This window comes from Condylura cristata, unplaced genomic scaffold, assembly GCF_000260355.1.
Source record: "Condylura cristata isolate star-nosed mole 26May11 unplaced genomic scaffold, ConCri1.0 scaffold00004, whole genome shotgun sequence".
Classification (NCBI taxonomy): Eukaryota; Metazoa; Chordata; class Mammalia; order Eulipotyphla; family Talpidae; genus Condylura; species Condylura cristata.
In genome coordinates, this window is record NW_004567105.1 from 35,474,014 (window position 1) to 35,495,204 (window position 21,191).

The 21,191-nt window shown below is 52.3% G+C and overlaps 1 protein-coding gene across 1 annotated transcript in view; it reads left to right on the plus strand.

Annotated features, from left to right (window-relative positions):
- The window catches only part of PKP2 (plakophilin 2), a 61,032-nt gene that overhangs the window by 19,186 nt on the left and 20,655 nt on the right, over nt 1-21,191 (plus strand). The window contains exons 4-7 of the mRNA XM_012735151.1: nt 92-711; nt 6,990-7,125; nt 8,271-8,478; nt 15,827-16,004. Of these exons, the coding sequence (XP_012590605.1) occupies nt 92-711; nt 6,990-7,125; nt 8,271-8,478; nt 15,827-16,004 (1,142 nt within the window). The remainder of the gene's footprint in view (nt 1-91; nt 712-6,989; nt 7,126-8,270; nt 8,479-15,826; nt 16,005-21,191) is intronic.

Here is a 21,191-nt window from a genome sequence, read left to right on the forward strand (position 1 = left end):
GGAGCGGAGCCTGGAGGGCCGGCCCACAGTGGTGCGGGCCCCACCCGGGCGTGTGGTGCTCTGACTGCTACCTTGGCGTCTCTCTTCGCAGGGGGGCGCCACGGCCACATATGACAGCCGCTGGGGGCGCGGGCCAGGCTGGCACAGTTCGCAGCGTTCGGTGGAGGAGCGCACCTGGCGGCAGCCGCTGCGCAGACTGGAGGTGTCGCCCGACAGCAGCCCCGAGCGTGCGCGATATGCGCACAGCCTGTGTGAACCCCGCTGCGCCCCGCGTGGGCCCAGCCTTCGCAACCCCGATGCCCGCCGGACCCTGCTGATGCCCCCGCGTTACGCACGCTCTGAAGCGGCGGGGTTGGGGTTCTCCGGGACGGCCCCCCGCACCCACAACACCTACCACGTGCAGCAGCACGCGGGCCCCACCACCGACTGGGCCTTCGAAGGTGCGCGGCCTGGCACCAGCCACAGCCTGGGCAACCTCCTGGAGAAGGAGAACTACGCGGCCGTGCGGTCCCTGCCGCAGCCCTTCCACCACCGCACCAGCCGCTCGTTCTGGCGCCAGAGCTCTTTCCACAGCGCGCGTTCGGTCCCGGAGGCCGGCGCCAGCGTGGTCGTGGACTCGGGCCGCAAGATGCACATGACTGCTGGGCAGGTGGCGGCTGTGGGCGGCTCTGCGCCCCTGGACCGGACCCTGCTCCCAGATACCCCACCCGGGTGAGTCTAAAGCGACTGTTTCTTGGGCAGAGCAGCCTGGGGTCCAGGGACAGGGGCTGGACACCTGCGGGTGGCAGCTTCCTCCAAAGGGGCCTGCGTGGTGCAGACTCACAGACCGTGTTCCCAGTCATTCCTTGGTCCAGGAGAGAAAATGGCAAAAGATTGTTCCTGACAATCTCAAATGTGCCGCAGATGCTGTTAGCGTGAAAGGCAGAGCTGAACAAAGGTGGCAGGTTTCTGGGTGCCTTTCTTTCCTGTGAGACCTGAGACTTTTGCTTTTGATCCCCATGTCAACCAGAGGGAGGGTATTTTTTGGCAACACTGAATAAGATAATTGACTTTTCCAGGTCAGGCCTTCATGTCTCTTATTACTTCCTTGTCTGACTAATTCAGTCCTTGGAACTTCACTCCTAATCAAGCTTTCTGCCGGCGCCAACATTTTGTAAAGCGAAGAAGCCACTATAGGAATTGACTAAACCAGTAAATCCTACATTAATGCCTCATTTGAGCTCTATAGTTGTTTGGTGCAAGCAGGTGGTGCTGGTGTCCCCTTCAGGGAGTGGTGTGGAGTTGCCCCTGGCTATGCAGCCCTGATGACGGCACAGGGTGTTTGGCTGATCTCATCTTGGAGCTGGACATGTATTTTGTAAAGCAAGCAGTAGCATGAAATGGTAACATTTCTCATTGGAAGGATATCTTTGTTGGTAGGGACACATATAAAGAAGAAATGTCGGAGGTAATTATTTATTGGGGGAAAGCTGATTGATTAGGGTGTCTAAATGGATCCTTCGAAATTTACTGAAAGCTATTGTGCTTGGGGATCTACGCACATTTTTTTTTTTTTGCACATTTTTTAAAAAGATTTATTTGTGCATACAGAACTGGGGTACAGAATAGAAGTGCAGGGGCAATGAGAGGATTCACCAGAGACGGAGTGGGGAGCAGAACAGGCCAACTGATGAAGTACACTGCTGAGGGGAGCAGCGGGCAGGTCAGGAGAGGTCTGCTGCACCATGTGGTCACCTCCGGGGCAGGGATCGAACTCATGTGAAAGTGGCTTTAGCTTCTTAGTGCTGTGCTTTAACCCGCTGCGCCACCAGGGAGGGCCCAGGCACATTTTTTTTTTTAATATAATAGTTTATTTTTACATCATTTTGTGCCTTTTTCCATCTCAGTTGTAATCCCCATGGGCTTCCCATCACCAAATCACCGGTGCCAGGCACATTTTTTAACAAAAACAAGGCACACCACACCCTCCAGGGCCCTTTCTATCCTCCCCCACCTGTGTGCCTGTGCTTCAGAAACCACAGGGGCTCTTCAGCCTCCTCACCCCTGCGCTGCATGGCCTCGCTCTCCACCATTTCACTGCAGGTCCCCACAGATGCCCCATCCGTGCCTCCCGCCACACCCGCAGCAGACACACCATCAACCCTTCCATGGTTCAACTGGGGGGTGCGTTTGGCCCCACTGTCTGTGTAATCCTGTCCACACTTGGTGTTCAGGGTACCAGAGGCCTCCCCTGGTTCCCATGAACGCTCCTGCTGTTTCTTCTCATCGGGCTGAGCACTCCTTTTTTGTCTCCCGGGCATCCCAGCTTCTCTCTGTCCAAAACAAAGTTTGTCAGCCCTCCCTACCCTCTCGTCCTCACTGTCTTCTCTTACACATTGAGAGGACACATTTACTTCTCCTTCCACACTCACTTAACAGCCCGCCAGACCTTCACCTCCTTCCTGGGTCTTATCCTCTAGCCCTTTTCCTGGCTTAGCTCCCCCTGCTGCTGGTCTTCCTTGCTCAGAGCTGTTTGTAGGGTACATGGGACCCGTCTTCCCAAATGGGATGATTTGTCTCTGCCTGATGACCTTGCTGTGATTCCAAGTGTTTATGCTCTCTAGGGTAGTTCATAGGCCCTCTGCCTGTCTCTCCAGTTTCAGCTCTTTGTATTCGTCACTGTATTACCACTGTCCCCAAATTCACCTTCACTCAAGTCTCAGGCCACTGGGGACCACCTTTACATTCTTATAGTCCTCCTCCCTCTTCACCCCTCCACGCACCTCAGCTGCCTGTCCAGTAACTACCTGCCCACCACCCAGGGACCTCTTGCTGCCGAGCTCTGGTTTGCCCGGCTTCCCCGACTCTGGTGTTAGCTGGGACACTGTTTGCCTAACCACTCCTGCACTATCTCCTGTGGGTTTCTCAACCTGAGGTGTGCTTATCAGATGGTACCTAGTGATTACACACTCACTTATGCACATTCCCTCTAGACTTTGAACTGTTTGAGTGTCTTATCTTTATATATTTTTAGCACCCTAAAATGCACAGGTCCGTGAATGCACACTGTGAATGCATAGTAAGAGATTGAAGTAATAAAATGAGGAGGAAATGCTTCACTTTTTTCTAGGTTTTTCTGTGGCACAAATTCTAGAAGAAGGATTAAGCCATGCTATTTCAGATTTAGTGGGCAGGGTAAATTTTACTAATCAGTCATTTCAAAGACTAGAAGATACTCTTGGGGTCAAAATATTTAAAATAGAGGGCAAGGAATCTGTTCTTGTTGACTCCCAAAAGTGCTACGAGTGAGACTGGAAACCATGGGGCCGATTCATCTAGAAAATCTTGCCCTCCACCCCTGGGCACCCCTGGCACCTCTCCTTCCCTAGGCTCTGCTCTGCACCAACTTGCATTCTGCTCTACCTAGTGCCTATTTTTGGAAGCAACATTTTTATTTACAGTGGAATTCCCACATGTGGAGAAGCGCTCTTTCATGTGTGAGGGCCATCCCTATTTTTAAAATAGGTAAAATTTGGCCCTTCCTGGTGGTGCAACAGGTTAGGATGCAGCACTGTAAGCTGGCTGCAGCCGCTTCAGTGCGAGTTCAATCCCCGGCCGCCCTGGAGGTGACCCACATGGCATGGCAGACCCCTCCTAACCTACCTGACCTGCCCACTGCTCCCCTCAGCAGTGTACCTCATCAGTCTGCCTGTTCTGCTCCCCACTCTGTCTCTGGTGAATCCTCTCACTGCACCTCTGGCCTGTACCCCAGTTCTGTATGCATAAATAAATAAATCTTTTAAAATAAAGGTAAAACTCTAAACCTCCATAATGTCACATGGTATCACAGCGGGTCTCTGTTTCCTGAGAATGGCCACAGTTAATTGTTCCACCAAAAACCCCACAGAATGTGTGAAAGGGAGTCAGTGTCTGCTCCAAATCAGACCGACGAAGAAAGTTTGAAAATGACTAAATAAAAACATCTAGGCTGCTTTTTCTGAGAACGTGATTTCATAGCTGTGAGGAAGGCACACTCAGAATGCTGGATCCCTCCAGCCAGCCTGGCCGCAGAGAGAGAGGCTCAGGCAGGAGGAGGGCAGACACAGTCCAGGGCAGGCAGCTGTCTGGACGAGGAGAGCGGCAGATGGCCCGCACCCCAGTGGTCCAGTCCAGCGTGTGATACAGCAGAAAAGATGAGTCACCCGCCTCCCTCTCCTTCTCGTCCATACCTTTGTTGGTTGATTCTCCCCAACTCCCTGTCTCCACTTCCCTTTGAACAGCCCGGGTTGCGGCTTTATGGCCTCCACTGAAGCTCAGTCACACCCTCAGAACCATCTTTGGAAACCCATGACCACTCAGGGTCATTTCTTCTCCGAAGCCATGCTTCCTCCATCTTGGGGTCGGGGGCTGTGCCCTAGGGCCTGACAGCCTGGCCTCCTGTGGAGGAAGGCCCAGCAGGGGAGCCCTTGGGGGAGGCCGTGCTTGGTGGACGAGAGCACTTGAAGATGGGCAGGGAGGGTTGAGGGAGAGGGGCCAGGTGGGCCGCCCCTGCTGGAACTGGGGGGGGGGGCAGTCTGGGGACAGGCCCTGTAGTACTTGAGCTTTTTTTTTTTATTTTAAAAAAGATTGATTTATTTATGCACACAGAACTGGGTGTAGGACAGAGGTGCAGGGGCAGTGTGAGGAGTCACCAGAGACAGAGTCGCTAGCAGAACAGGCCGCCTGACAAACTACACTGGAGGGGAGCAGCGGGTGGGTCAGGAGAGGCCTGCCGTGCCATGTGGGTCACCTCTGGCGCTGGAATCGAACTCCCACTGAAGTGTTTGCGGCTAGCTCGCAGTGCTGCACTTTAACAAGTTGCGCCGCTAGGCAGGCCTGTATTTGAGCTTCTTGCCAGAGAATCTTAGTTCAGCTGGGAGTTGTTGCAGCGACACTGTGAAGGGGCATGGGGCAGGTGGGGGTGGCAGCAGAGCTAATTGTGAATCACATTAAGGAAAAGAAAGGGCTAGAGTAATGGAATTATTTGGGGTGCTATTAAATCTGGAAAAGTCAAACTGTCCTGAGTCATTTATGACTTATGGATTAATGACTAGATTTTTTTTTAAAGCTGCACTAAACAGGAGCTATTCTTATGTTAGGGCTGATCTCCTCTCAGCAAAAGCTCCTGTTAGATGGAGACAGTTGATAGTTAGGATTGTCGCTGAGGTTGAGATTTTAGCCTCTTGATGTCTCCGTAAAGGCATGGAACGTGTTTCCATCTCTTTGAAAAGGTGTGTTTGTATTGAATAAAAAATGACTCAAATTCTGGTTTTAATGGTAACAGCCTCCACTTTTCCCCAATTAAATTGACTCCCCAGGCATAACGTTTGAGAACATGAGGTCATGGTTGGAGCCTCGCTGTGGCTGCCAGGCCGTCGTACTGGGTTTCTCACACGGCAGCTTCTGTGTTGGAACCTGCATCTCCGAAGCAGAGGGCACTAGCCGCGGCCTCCCTCCCCGGGCCTGGGCTGCCTCCCAGTACACACACGCCCTCACATGCGCTCTCTGGGCGCCCCCACTACTTGAGTGGATTCAGTGACTGTTGGTGACTTTGGCCCAAGTGTTGGAGGCTGGTCCTGCTGGGCCCCTGAGGCCAAGCTCTCCCCCAGGGCCGCCCTCCAGATTCCAAGGGGGTGGGTCCAGCAGTAGGGAGCCAGCGGGGACCATGCCTTTAGTGGACGAGAGTGCCGGAAGACACAGGGTGGAAACAGCAGCTTCTGTGGGAGAATTCAAGCTCACCAGGAACACTTCTCACCTGCTCTGAAGCCCTCCTCTGTGCCCAAAGCCCGGGCTCTGTCGTGACCATAGGTGCCTTCAGGGAGTGAGTGGGGGAACAGGAATTCACAGGAGACACAAGCCAAGCGGCGTCACGTCTGCCAAGGACAGGGCCACCGGGTGAACATAAAATGGTTCATTTTTTTTAAAGATTTGTTTATTTATGCATATGGAACTGGGGTGCAGACCAGAGGTGCAAGTGTGGTGAGAGGCTTCACCAGAGACAGAGTGGGGGGCAGAACAGGCTAACTGACAAAGTACACTGCTGAGGGTGCCCTGTAACAAGGGGAGCAGCAGGTGGGTCAGAAGAGGTCTTCCCCGCCATGTGGTCACCTCCAGGGCAGGCGGGGATCGAACTCATGCTGAAGTGGCTTTTGCTTCTTAGTGCAGTGCTTTAACCCGCTGCGCCACCAGGGCGGGTCCTAAAATGGTTCATTTTGAGGAGTCTGTCCTTGAGTCTTCCTGTGGGCCTTGCCTCACCAGGACGCTAGTGACATGACAAACTCTGTACCCCTGCCTTGCGCTACCTATACACGGATGTAGTCATCAATTAAGAACACTTTTAGAATCCTTTTCGAAAAGAAAAACAAAACAAAACTCACTTTCTGGTAAAAACAGGTGTTGAGCAGTTGGGAGAAAAAAATCTAATGCAGTAGTTTCTCTCCAGGTGTGACAATCCAGAGTTGGAGTGAATTTTAACTTCTGTGACCAGGTTTTTTTTTTTTATTAGTTTATATTTACATCACTTTGTGCCCTATTCCAGCTCAGTTGTTAATTCCCATGGACGTCCCATCACCAGTTCACTCATGTGCCATCACCATAGTCCCGTGCACGCCCCCCCACCCCCATTTTTGATCCCATTCTCCACTCCACCCCTGTAAAATGTCTCTGATATATTGTTCATCATTATTATTTTTTTTCCCCCTTGTGACCATATTTTTCACAAATGTCATCTGGAATCTTACTCCCCCTCTGTTTATCATGAACAGAGGCCCTTTCTGACCATGGGTCATGACCCTTCCGAGTCCTGAAGCAGGTCTTCCTGGCTCTGAAGAAGCTGAATCTCCTCCTGCCTTTGATCTGGGCGCTGACCCACGGCCCCTGGCAGGAGCAGGGCCGAGCTCAGGCTGTCAGCTCCCAGTGGGCGGTGGGAGGGGCTGCTGTGCACGTTTGTGAAGTTGGGCATGTGTGCACAGGAACTTGGACATGGAGATGACCCTGGAGCGAGCCGTGGGCATGCTGGACCCAGACCACACACCGCCTGCCAGGATCTGCGCGGCCGCCACCTTCATCCAGCACGAGTGCTTCCAGAAGGCCGAGGCGCGCAAGAGGGTGAGTGGGCACCTGGGCGGGGGGCTCTGTGGGCACCTCTGGGAGCGGCCTTTCCCCTCAGCGCACACGCCGTGCGTCGGTCCATCTGGTGACTGCATCGAACTCAGCACTTTCTGCACCCCCAGACAGAGACATGGGGAGAAAGCTGTCACTTCGCCATTTCTGGGCTTATTTTTGTAGTTATAATGTAGATTTTCTTGAAATCTTGGCTTCATGGCAGCTTATTCCCCCCAAATCCCCACACGGAGATGGTGAAAATGGCCGAGGTCTATATGGGAAGCTCTTACCCCTGAAATACTCACAGACAGGTGCTGACAGGAGCCTGTGACGAGGAAAGCCTGGGCCATTCAGCCCTTCTCCAGATGCTGCGTCCACCCCTGGAATACTTTGACAGTGCTGACTCCCTAAAAGGCAGCACTGGAATCTGCCGCCCATTTTCCTGTCCTGCTCCTGGTTCTGGCCTTCTGCTTCTTTAATGACCTGCCCTTTCTTGTGTGTTTGGGTAGAAGAGATACTTTTTAAATGGCGTGTTTAAATGTGTAATGTTGTTTACTTAAAGTGCTGGTGTCATTTATAGAAATCTTTCTAAATATTCACAGCCACTCATCTCAAGAACAGCTCACATGTAGGGTTCGTTTGCATGGCTGCTACTACTTGCTGTGGTAAATGAATTGTTATTACTAGTGGTGGGGATGGCTTCTGAGCAGTGTATGCTGACAGTACAGTTATGCCAGCAAACATCGCTCTTGGGATGGCATGTTCTACCCTAAAACCTCTGCCATGCCCCGGATCCCTGGTTCTCTGCTTCTTAGTCTATTATGCTATGCTCGAGACTTTTCTCACTTGGTCCTTTGTGTCCACCTGTCCACCCCTGAGCCTTCACGTCTCTCATAGGTTTCAGCCTTGACAACCACCCCCTCGCCCCCCCTTTTGTTGTGTGTGTCTCCCCGGGAGATCCTGCACACACAGGGTGCATTGGGTACCCTGGGCTCAGCTTGCACCCACAGTTTTTGATTGGTGGGAGTCCCCCGCCCACCTCGGCAGACTCCTCTATCCCCCATGACACTGGACATCTCCCCTGCCATGCCAGACGAGACCACATCGGGAATGTGTACATCAGAGTTCTCTTTGGTGCTTCTTCCCAGGTTAACCAGCTTCACGGCATCCCCAAGCTCCTGCAGCTGCTCAAAGTCCAGAGTGAGGACGTCCAGAGGGCTGCGTGCGGGGCCCTGAGGAACTTGGTGTTTGAGGACAACGACAACAAGATGGAGGTGGCCGAGCTCAGTGGGGTCCCTCGGTTGCTGCAGGTGCTAAGGCACACCAGAGACCTGGAGACCAAGAAGCAGATCACAGGTAGGGCCCACAGAGGGAGCGGCCAGGGTGGGCTCCGGCCCCCTGCCTTCTGGATTTCCCCTCTGTATCCTGGAAGGGGGTGGAGGGACCGGGGGTGGGGAGTGGGGCGGAGCTGTTACTCCAGAAGTCAGCCCCTGCTGGCCTCTGCTGCAGCTCAGACCATGTCCAAATTGCCCACTGTGCTTAATTAAAAACTCCCCTTACCAGGGCCTCCAAGGATTTAGTCCAACACTATCACCTCTAAGACTTGAGTTCAATCCCCAGCCAGGGAGCTGACCCACATGGCACGGCAGACCTCTTTTGTCTCGCCCCCTGCTCCCCTCAGCAGTGTACTTCGTTGATCTGCCTGTTCTGCTCCCCACTCTGTCTCTGGTGTGAACCCTCTCACCACCCCCACCTCCAACACCTCTGGGTTCTTCTACACTAAAAAAAATGTGAAATTAAAGTGTATATGTTATAAAAAACATAAATTTAAAATGAATGTAGACACACACACACACATATATATACACATTATATATACTATTTTCACAAAACCTTGACTTTTCTAAAATATTTAGGTATTAGATATTCAGTCTGAGCCTCTGAGGAAACTCAAAAAAGTTAAGACTCTTTAACATGTCATATTAACAACTGATACTGGGTGATCATGTTGGTGATTATTGTTGACAGTTTAATTATCTTTCTTAATTAAAAAGGAGTCTTAGGGACCCTCCCTGGTGGCGCAGTGGGTTAAAGCACTGCACTGAGAAACTGGGGCCACTTCCGCATGAGTTCGATCCCCGCCTGCCCAGGAGGTGACCACATGGCGTGGCAGACCTCTCCTGACCCGCCCGCTGCTCCCCTCAGGAGTGTACTTCGTCGATCGGCCTGTTCTGCTCCCTGCTCTGTCTCTGGTGAATCCTCTCACCCTCCGCATCTCTGGCCTGTACCCCAGTTCTGTACAAATAAATAAATAAATCTAAAAAAAATAAAAAAAAAAAGGAGCCTTAGGTGCTTTAGATGGAATTTTGTATTACACCTCTACTATCCTCACTTTATTATACAGACTTTTCTATAACATTTTCTGTCATTATATTCTATGTCCATTTATCTTAAAATACCAGTTTTTCTACCTTGATACATTTTTAAGTTCATGGAGCTGTGAAGGGCGGTGCTGTGCCCCCTGCCAGCATCCTCCCAGTCCAGTCAGAGTTTCTGTCCCTCCACATTCAGGGCAAATGAAGCAGCTGGGCTGATTCCATCTGCTCATTCAGCCGGCAGTTACAGAGCAGCTTCAAGTGTCCAGCAGTGGCCATCGCGGCCTCGCGTGGTCATGGGTCCTATTTTCTGTCTACTAAGGCAGGAACGGCCAGGTGATGGTTGATGTTTTATTTCTTCATTACAAATAATTAGATTAGGTGATTGTGAATGTATTAGCTAATCGAGGACCAGACCTTACCTTTTCTTCATTAAAATATAGTATCAGACTAACCTGTTCAGGCAGAAAAGACATAATCTTGTGGGCCTAAAAGGGAATGTAGATAGGCTTTGGATTGGTGTTTTGAAGGAGAATGAAAGTTATTCATGGCAAAGTAAATATCGCTAGCAGAGCAGAGAAGCCAAAAGTCATTTGGTGGAAGCATGGCTGTTGAGTGCGTGGGACTCAGAAGTGGTGGCTGGAGAGCTGGGGAGGCCTGGACACATGTCAAGGAAGTGGCCCACTGGGCCTCATTTCCTCCTCCCAGGCTGTGTGGAGCTGAGGTCAGAGAGCGATCTGTGGTCCTGATGTCACAGAAACCATCGGATAATCCCCTCAGATAACCAGCAGCTAGAGCAGGCCAGCCTGACATCTCTCCTGGGACCAGCGGGGTTGCTGTCACAGTGCTGGAAGTAAATCCTTCTAAGTGACTTCCTTGAAGCTCAGTCAGCACCCGAGCGAAGGGAGTGCCTTGGGCCCTCAGAAATGCATTGATGACATCAGGCTGTTTCCATCTCAGTTTAGAGACGTGAGGGGCTCACAGTGGACTGCTGCTGGGTCAATTTCTCGGAGCTCCTGCTGGTGCTCACAGCTCTCTGGGACTCTCATTTCTCAGCTCTTCCTCCAGCTAGCTGCCAGCTGCCTTAGGTGCTGTGGACAGTTCATCTTCAACCAGCCTGGAGCTGGGGGAGGCAGGCAGATAAACAAATTACCCAGATTGCACAACCAGCCAAGAACAAAGCCCAGGTTTAAACTACCCACTTCTGTCTTGGTGTCTTGTATCACTAAGTGACTTCCACCCACACCTTTGGGGCAGAGCTGAGTCAGTTTTACACTTCTTGGGGAAGTTTTACACTTCTGAGCCAGCTTGAAGGGGCTTTCTGCTGACCCTCACTCTCTGACCACTGCCTCAGGCGAGCCTCCACCTCTGTCTGTCCCCCAGAGCCATGTGCCTCGTGACTGAGACTCAGTTCCCAGTCTATCCGCTCTGCTTCTGCTGATTGCTTTTTGCAATGCAGTCATCGCTGCACCCTGCTCCACCCCCTATAAAGGCCCTGCTGCTGCTGCTTGGGCATTTACCCCACGAGCCTGCTGACCCTCCCCAGCCAGCAGCTGCAGAGCCTGCAGTCGGCCAGCCTGTCTCTCGTCCTCACACCATAGTGGCCATTGTGCTGGCCTGGCGCCCTATTCATACCCAGCACCTGATGAACCACCCCCCTGGCTGCCGTCCTGGGGGTCACTTCTCCACTAGCATCTTCACATGTGCGTGACCTTTGCAATGCCCCCTGAGGCCTGCTCTGCACAGCACAGCTTTAGGAAATGCCCTGGGCACCCCTTTATATTAGCTTCCCACTTCTTTCATCCTTCAGGTGTGTGATGGAGGGGGACTTGGAGGCCCCTCAGTTAGGGCTAGAGGGGGTCTAAAATAGGGAATCTGGCCATCAATATGCTCAAAGGCAAGGAAAGCATATTCTTCGTGTGAGAGAGTTTTAGTGGACTAGATATTGAGAGAGAAGAAAGACGTTCAAATAACAGATTCTGCTAAACCCAAAAATCACACACCTTCTCATCGACAAGCCTAGCCAAAAGGCTGATCTCAGAGTGGGACAGCTGAGGCCCAAGGACTGGCAAAAGTCCACGGCACCTTCTGGTAGGAACACAAAAAAGGGTGAGGTCAGCCGCAGAGGCTGGGACAGAAGGAGAGACCCAAAATGCAAATCCAGCATGCAATCAACATAATGCTACCCTGGCCCTGCCCAGGCCCAGGAGTGGCCTCCCAGTGTCTGTCCCCTGCCTCCCCTCCTCCTTCACCTTACCTCTGTTTATAAGCCACCTCACCCCTCCCCAGAGGCCCCCATTCAGGGAGTCCAGATCCCAGCCTCCTGGAGTTACCATCCTGGGAGTGTCTGGGTGGGGTTCTCACCCCAGAAGGAGGGCAGCGCGCCCCGCCCAGGTGGAAGGACCCAGGTTAAGACCGTCACACCGAGACTGTTCCCACTCACCAGGGTGTGTGCTCCTGTGCCCACGGGAACAGCTCATCTGCAGCTCAGAGGCTCATCTACAAGGTTGCTGGGGAGTGAAAGCTTGCTTGGGTTCAAAGGGGGGCAGACAGGCAGGCCCTGGTGCAAACAAAACAGGGCCGGCAGGGCCAGGATCCCTGTCCCGCATTTGGGGGAGTCTGGGGTGGAGGGAAACGAGGTTTGTATAAACTGCATGTCGACCCTTTGTATTTACAAGATTATTTAATTGGATTGCTATTAAATAGACACTTTTAAATAATTATGCACCTTTCAAAAATGATCACTTATTATTTATTCTATATCAATGTAGCCATGTACGTTGGGTCTGTAACTTGGAATAAAAAGTCTTTGCAGTAGTGTGCTGTTTTAGATAGGATTTATAAAATTTAGGTGAGAGAAGGGACATATTCAGGCAAGGGAAGTAGTAAACTAAGTCACTCCTGCTCTGTGATCATGTGAAAAACAGTCGGTTCTCTGTCAACTCCTCAACCTCACACTCTTGCCTTTGTACTTAACTAAGGATGCCTTTAATCAGACTGTATTTCCCATCCTAGAGGTACTAGAGGTTAATAAAATCTGGGTTTTCATATCGAGAAGATCCCCTTTCACAGTGTGGTTTTGCAGATGTCACAGTTGGTAATATATTTCTGGGTCATGCAGTTTTCGGTACCTACTTTTTTTTTTTTAAGATTTATTTTTATTTATATATACATAGAAGAACTGGGAAGTAGGCCAGAGGTGAGGGGGAAGGTGGTGGTGAGAAGGTTCACCAGAGTGGGGAGCAGAACAGGCAGATTGACAAAGTACACTCCTGAGGGGAGCAGCGGGCGGGTCAGGAGAGGGCTGCTGAGCCATGTGGGTCAGCTCCCTGGCAAGGACGAACTCAGACCTCAGCAGTGACAGTGCTAAGACTCAACCCCTAGGCCAGCAGGGAGGCCCCATTCCCTTTCTTTTTGGCTAGCACAAGAGCATCTTGATAGAAAATTATAAGAAGACCAGCTTTAACAAAGAACTATAATGATAGAAATTTAGGCACTGTGAGTAAATTGGCCAGAAGTTAAAAGGTGAGGTCAGGGAAAACAAGGCTCTGCATATCCCAGGGAAGCTGGGATATGATCACCCAAAGGGCATCTCCAGCGTCCTCCAGGCCTTTCTTTTCCTGATCCCAGACAAAGGGACTTCTTTTTCAAATACAAGGTCCTGGAGCCCATCCTGAGGTTCTCACTTAGAAAATGTGGGGTGTGGCCCAAGAGTGGAGTCTCTGATTTGCCACTGAGCTCCTTTGGAAGCTGCTCTTTGGAAGGAGCAATCTCGTTTCAGGATAAAACCTGAGGTCTGTATTTTTATACAGATCAGAGCTGGGTCATACCAGCAGGTTCTTCCTGTTTTCCTGAAAGTTCTTTTAAAAGTTTGTTTTTTCTGTGAGCCAAAATCTCCTCTAGCAATTCCACCTGTTGGTTCTGGTCTTGCTCTCTACAGTCAAGAAAGAGTAAGCAGCTGCTTAACTTGCATGTGTTTCATTGCCAGAGAAGCTGACTTCCTGCGTATGTTACATGCTAATAGTTTTTAGCTCTGGGTGAATTTTTCTCCCAGGGACTCAATTTTTTTTTTTTAAAGATTTATTTATTTGTGCATACAGAACTGGGGTACAGGCCAGAGGAGCAGGGGCGGCGAGAGACTTCACCAGAGACAGAGTGGGGAGCAGAACAGGCAGATCCACGAAGTACACTGCTGAAGGGAGCAGCGGGCAGGTCAGGAGAGGTCTGCCGCGCCATGTGGTCACCTCCGGGACAGGCGGGAATCGAACTCATGCAGAAGCGGCTTTAGATTCTCAGTGCTTTGCTTTAACCCGCTGGGCCACCAGGGAGGGCCTCAATTTTTAATCATCATAAGCTCTCTAGATGAAGGGTCCTCCCCTTTGTCTCACGCCATACCCATCTTCCCAGCTTGAAGTGGTCACTTTGACTTCATGTGTGACTGTGAGGGTGTGCTGGTCAGCAAGTCAGATCTGGCCACCTCAGATCTCCAGTGCACATTTTATCTCTTCCCCAGCATCGTGCCATACAGAAATGTGGCAAGCGAGGCTTTCTATTCAATAGCCTACATTAAAAGTTGGACTAAAATGCCCCAAACCATAGGCTTCTGTAGACAGAATGTAGCATGCCAGCTGCAAGGGATGTTGGCTGCTGGAGGAAAGTTCCACTCCCTTTGTTCAGATTAAGCCTCTGGTTCCCATTGTTCCCTGTGCTCTCCCTGTGACTGCTCTGTGTGGCCCTTTTCAAAAAGAAGGAATGTTCTTTAGGCTTCACATTTTAAGCCTCTGGCAGCAGAGACTGTTAATTTGTTTGCTTATTTAGAACTGGAAGCTTTTGTTTTTTTCTTTTTCTCTTCGATTTCACTTTCTTTTGTAGCTTGGTAAATAAACCTCCACCTCAGACCTGCCTTCAAATTGTCTCCAGCCACCTTCAGAGTTTCTTTGTGTCTGTCCACCCCCTCCTCACCCCCCAGGGTCTGTGAAGACCAAATGAAGTGATTGGCTTGCTGGCCCTGGTGCTGGGCGACCCTGCTCTCAACCAACCCCAAATGCTGGTTTGATCTGGAAAGGCCTCCTGGAGCCAGAGTCCTCGTCCCCACAGGCAGGCATGCTGGTGTCTATCACTGTCCCTGGTTGAACCCTGTGGGCTGCCCTGGAAATTCAGTTATTGTTTCAAAATGAGTTATTTGCACGCAGCCAAAGTAAACCAGTCAAGCCCAGAAGCCAGCATCAGGATCTAATTGAAGGCCAAACAAAGGATGGCAGAACAATTAGTGAGCTTTCCCTGCAGACTTTTATTTTAGTCATTAAAATCAGGAGCGGTGATGCCATTGCCTGCTTCAGCCAAGACGGCCTCATTGCTGTTTCCACCAGGCAGGCTGTCCTGGGTGCCGGACCACTTCACTGCTCCCTGCAGAGCAGTGGCCAAGGCGCCGGTCACTGACTTGACAGCTGTGGAGGGTGAGGGTGAGCGGGGCAGCGAAGGAGGAGCGGTCTCTTCTCAGCCATCCCTCTGTCTGTCGGCCCTCCCTGTCTGTCAGTGTGCCCTGCTGAGGCAGGGCAGGGTCCCCAGACCTCCACTGCAGTAGGGGACTTACGTCCCAAAGTTGTGAGCAAACCCTCCAAGTATCTGCCACCTCGTGGCCCCGCCCAGACCCAGCTGTCCTCCAGCACAGGCTGGGCCCCTGCTCTCGCTCTCTCTTCCTACCTTGCCCGCGTGCAGGGGCGGCAAGCTTACAGGAGTGGGCGTGGCCGTTCTCGCCCAGTGTCCACCCCTCACTGCCCACTAAGATGCCCACAGGAGGAGTGTCGCTTCTGGGAGGTCATGGCGTCCGGCACGAGGCGGCTGTGACCAGGACTGGTGGTGAAGCCCACCCGCCTGCTGGTGACCAATGGGCAGGGGCCTCAGACGCTTCCTGCTGGGCCGGGCACAGGGTATCATTGGAGAGCCAGGGCCGGGCGCTCTGTCTCCGCATGTCTGAGCAGGAGGGGACAGCGCAGCGACCTGATGCTTGAAGCCTCAGGTACGATAGGATCCTTTCAAGCCTCCCTGCTGAAGAACCGGGTTTCGTTAGGCCCAGTGAGGGCAGCTTCTTGTTGGGTCCTCTAGGAGGAACCACAGTGAGTGTGTAAGTGCTCCTGCCTTTCTCAGGCGCGCTGGTCAATTTTGGCCTGGCGGTTGCATGTGGGCCTCTCTGGCCCCTTGTCTTGGCTGTTCCGATGGAGCAGCTTCTCTCTCTGGCGGGCTCTTTTCTCTGGGAAGAGGCTCCCCCGGGACCCCTTGCCGGCTCCAGCCTTCTTGGCTGTGTTCTGACGGCACCTTTGCTTTTCCAGGTTTGCTGTGGAATTTGTCTTCCAACGATAAGTTGAAGCACATGATGATAACAGAAGCCCTGCTCACCCTGACGGAGAACATCATCATCCCCTTTTCGGGGTGGCCGGAAGGAGACTACCCCAAAGCAAATGGTCTGCTCGATTTTGACATATTCTACAACGTCACGGGATGTTTGAGGTAACACTGCCTTCCGCACTTACATCTATCCCACCCCTGAACTGAGGGGCCCGGAGGGAGCGTCAGGCTCCTCGGAGCTGGGTGGGGCATCCCTGAGAAAGGTCCTCACAACAGCGTGTGGGTTTCCAGGCATGTCTGATTCCAGAGGCCACTTCCGTTAGCTCAGAGCGAGGCGCTCAAGGCCGATGGGAAGCCAAAGTCTGAACCCTGAAGTTGGTGCCGGCATCTTCCCAAGCAAACGGGCTCCATGTTGTTTTAATGACATGGTTTAAAAAAATATTTCTGAATCTGGTGTTTTTAAATAGTTAGAAGGCAAGGAAGCCTCATAGGACAGAACATCTTGTCAGAACGGCTATAAAAGGAGTTAGTCTGATCAGCATTTCTAATTATTGGGATGAAAAAACTGTTTGAAGTGTGTTCCCCTGGGCTGCCGGGTGCTTGCTGAATAGAGGGGAACTATTATAGAAACTCCTGGGGAGCAGGACAACACAAGTTGTGACTTCTGTAGAATCACACACTTCAGGCTGTCTTGTATTTGAAAATGATCGCAGCCCTTTGATGCCTTGGGTTAAAAGGAATCAGGGAGATAGTGTAGGGGAACCAAGCAGCCCCAGCCGGTGGCTATCTGCTGCCCTTCACCATTCTCAGCCACAGGGTTCTTCATGGAGAGAATATGTTTGGACGGTAACTAGGGGGATTTATCGTGTGTACACATCTGTCTCCACCATTAATCACGCAGTAAAGCACTTCGGCTCCTGGTTTTGTGTAGGTTTTGTCAGCTACTGAAGGTTTCCAAGATGAGTCAGAAACCCCCCCAGGAAGCTTTCATCTGGCAGGGGAGTGGGGAGCTGGAATGCAGCCACAGGAAGTGTGTTCAAGCAGCTGTTCTCCAGAAGAGGCTCCTGGGCCAGCCACTTGACTGGCCAGGAGCCGGACAGACTTGGAAACCCTCTGGGTGGGCCCACTCCTGAGGCCCTCTGAAGTCGAGCTCCTGGTCAGAGACGTGGTGAAAGTAGAACAGGGCTGTTCAGGTTGCCAGCGCATAAAGACCCCACAGGAGAAGGGGAGCTGGGCCTAGGGTGCTCACGCAGTCAGGAAACCCAAGTCCAAAGGGCTCCATTCTGGAACATGGAAGCAGCACCTGACTGGCCTTCTTGGGTTTGTCTTCCATCTCATCCACTAGGGCAACTTCTGAGAGCCTGTGACACACTTTGGTCTGTGTTCAAACATGAGCAGCTAAACATTTCTCCAGCCTCCTTTTCCCCACAGCGTCCCACACATCCCATGCACAGCTCGATGGTGATGACACCTTCACTGCTGGCAGCTGCCAGCTCAATTGTGCTGAGCCAGTGGGATGGCTGTTTCGGGACTGAAGGGCAAAGGCTGCTGATGGGCGCAGCTGGCTTAACCCCTGGCCAGAAGTCGGGCTTCCCGGGGCCACCTTGCTTTCTCCTTTACCTGCCGTCCCTGCTTGCTGCTCCTTTTGCTTGTGGGCTCAGCCTCTACAAGTGCAGATGCGTCTTGTCACTCAGCAGGACACTACCTCACAGCCATGCGCCCCAGCAAGACTCCCTGTGTCTGTGTCCTCAGGCAAGGTGAGTCCCTGTATCTTTTGGGCCACTCTTTGCCTGGGCTGTCCAGACCTAGTAATAAGGTCCGGCCCAGGTACAGAGACATGAAGGCAGAATGGAACATGCAGCCTCTCCGCACCCGCTTGCCCATGTTCCCCCACGCTCTCCAAGCCCATGTGCGTCCCTCAGCTCACAAGTCATGGGCCGAGGCTTTATTGTGTTCAACCTGACTCGTGAACATTTTCTGCCATCTGCCTACTGCATTCTTTGTCTCCTATCGAGCACCCAGGATAAAGCTCCTCTTCCCTGTGAGGTGTTTCATGGTCTCATCCAACAAACCCACTGCTTCTGCTGAAAAAGTCCAACAGCAGTGCCCTGGCAAGGCCCCTCGTGTGGATTTTACCTCCTTACAGGTTGCATGTTGAGCATTTTACAGGTCTTTATGCTAGACCGGGAGTGCTTTAAAGCAAAAACCACGTGTTCAGAGCAGCCTGCTCCTGGCATATCACAAGTGAAATGGACGAAGGAATGGGCAAAGGGAAGCTTGTGGTAAATCAGGTGAAGTGGGAGACATAGCCAGCCTGGGGATGTGCAGGTCATGCAGGATGTTTGTTTTTTACTTCTATAAGCAAAAGTAGCTTGTGTGGAGGCATGGGACTGTCAATCCTGTGTGAGGAAGAATTGAGATATCAGGAGCAGTGAATGGGAAGGTGAAAACTTCTGTGTGGGCCAGAAATGCCAGGCCCATGTGAGCAGGCCAAGAGGGCAGCTCAGCCAATCCCAGGACATGCTCACCCCAATGGTACCACTTCAGTAGGACATGCTCACCCTAATGGTACCACTTCAGTAGCTGCAGGATACACCCCAGCCACAGGGACGTGGCCCCCTGTGTGCCTGTCATGTCATCTATCACGTCACCTCACGGCCAGGTCACGAAGCACCAGCTGAGGTTTAACGTGCCTCGTGTTCTGAGACGCTGCTGAAGACTTCGCCAGGATGTTGTCTGTGGATTCCCATCACAGCCTTTGCCTAATGGGAAGGAAGCCCTGAGTGGGCCAAGGCTGATCTCAGGTCACTCAGACAAGGAGACAAAGAGGGCGCTGAAATCCACCAGAGACAGAGTGGGAGCAGAATAGGTGGACTGGCTGAAACACTGCTGAGGGGGGCAGCAGAGGAGACAGGAGAGGTCTGTTGGGCCATGTGGGTCAGCTCCCTGGCTGGGGATGGAACTCAGGCCACAGTACCTGGCGATAGCTTGATAGCACTGAACTCATGCTGCTGCTGTCACCATGATAGTGCCGACACAACCCCAGTGCCACCAGGAAGGCCCCAGCAGTATTTTCATTCTGAAAATTCTACTCAAGTGGGACTTAGCGTTTCATGTCAACAGAGAAGAAACCAGGGACGTGAAGTGGGATGGCTCTCCAAGAGGCGATGGCATCGGAGGCCACTGGGAAATTGTCACAGGAGATTGTGTCAGAAGTAAGAAAAGTCCTACCGGGACCTGCCAGCTGGCAGCCTGGGTCTCGGGGCAGCAGGGGTGTGCCTGAGCCGCGCAAGTTCCCTCTCCCTCTGAAGGGAGTGGTTCTCAGAGCGACTCTGGCTGCGGGGAGTCAGGGACGATGCAGCATCCTCGCTGTGCTCTCCCTCCAGTGAGTTCCAGGGCGGTGCTGGGCGCTGAGCTGGTGGTGTGTGTGCATTGCCCCAAGGCCAGCTCAGTTCTGCTGGACACACACACACACACACACACACACACACACACACACACGCTTCTCTTTCCACCATGATAGCGAGATAGTGTGAGGACACGACCACTTGCGTGTGACACGCCCTGGAGCACAGCAAGTGCCAGGACCCAGCCTGCCCACCTGCAGCTGCTGCAGAGACAGGTGCCAAGAACAGCACCACCTGCCCTGGGGGAGACCCGGCCAGCTGCCCTGCATGTCGAGGACTGACTCCCTTGCCAGGAAGCCACGTCTAGCCCCACCAGGTGCTCCCTGGAGGTCATTTTGGGGTGAACTGCAGCCTTTTCAGGCCAAGTCACTCAACAGCTTTGATCTTGCAATGGGGAAAGCAATGCATTTGTGCAAGTTTCCTTTTTTTTGTCTATACAACATCCCCTGACTTAGCGTTAAAAGCCAAGTTAGGGGAGGATGGATGAATGGTGAACCCCACTTTGTGTGGGAGCCGGCGAGAGTGGGTGTAGCCTCTCTCCTGAATGCCATCACACTGGCGGCCTGAAACAGGCCCTGAGACCAGGAAACGCCCCCTAGAAAGCTGGCTGGTGTCATGCAGGGATCACGGCCACCAGCACTGCATTCAGCTAGTCAATGACTTTAACATCAAAATGCAGATGGTGGTGGTCCAGATGTGTTTCTCAGTGCACATCCTTCCCAAGGAAGACACAACTGCCTAGTTTACCAGGGAGATACCAGAAAACTCCAGCCTTTCCCTTTTCTTTTTTTTCTGACTGTGGAGACTTTTTTTTTTCCTTTCAAAATGATTTCTATTTACTTAAGGGCAAGAAGGGTGACTGTTAACATATTTAACAGTTTGCCACAATTAGCAGGCTTCCCAAGGAATTCCAAGGAATTCCCAAGGAGTTAGGGGACAGCCATAGAATTTTAACTCATCAAGACATGGCTGGTGTTGCTTCTCTGCCCCTACACTCCTCCAGGAACCCCACTGTCCCACTTAGCATGGCTGACTTCTTGGGGCTTGGGGTGACAAGGCTGTGAAATCTTCCACTTTCATCTCCCTGATGTGAACACTCTTGGAAAATCAGCAGATGTTGCGAGGAAGAGGCAGTGGGCAGCCAGGCCCCTTCCAGATTCCTGCCCCGGGTTATCATGGTTTCTCCATTCCTCACGTTGTTCTCATACCTGCTTGTCCTGCTCACCCACCTCAGTCTTGGGTCCAGAGTTAAAATGCCACCAGGGGTGAGGCAGGCACCACAGCAGAAAATCACAGCAAGGGGAGAGGTCAGCTCAGAGGGGGGATCTGAGAGCTGTGAGCTGTCCTGCAAAGCCCCTCAGGCCAAGCCAGATCCACCCTGCTCACATCTCAGGCGAGGACTCCAGTGACTCTCCCAGTCACAACTTGAGAAATACAGTTAGTCCAGCCTTCTTTGGAGTCATCACTGGTCTCTCTCCTCGCCTTATCCCCCATCACTCCGTGAGTGCCTGCTACCTCCAAACCTCAGAGGGGAACCTCAGACCGCCTTTGTCGAGGAATCTTCACACCTTTTCTCTGAGCCCTCTTTGGCCTTTCTCGCATCTTCTCTTGGTCTCACTTCTGCTGTAGTCACACTCCTTGTCCTCTCCCTGCCGCCACTCCCAAGGCTTTCAGCCCACCCCTAGGCTCAGGTGTGCACTCTTGCACATGCACGCACACCCACGCTCCAGGTGTCCACAGTCAGGCCCATGTGTCCCGCGCCCACACTCCCAAGCACCTTCTCTAGTAACGCTTCAAGACCGCAGGTGACAGCCACAGAGGCCAGTGGCACAAAAGTCTGGTCAATTCATTCACCCTGCGGGACTCCAAGCTAGCAGCTGGGATGGGGCCTGTGGAGGTAATCCCACTAATAAGTAGTGCAAGACAAGCTGGAGGCTTTGAT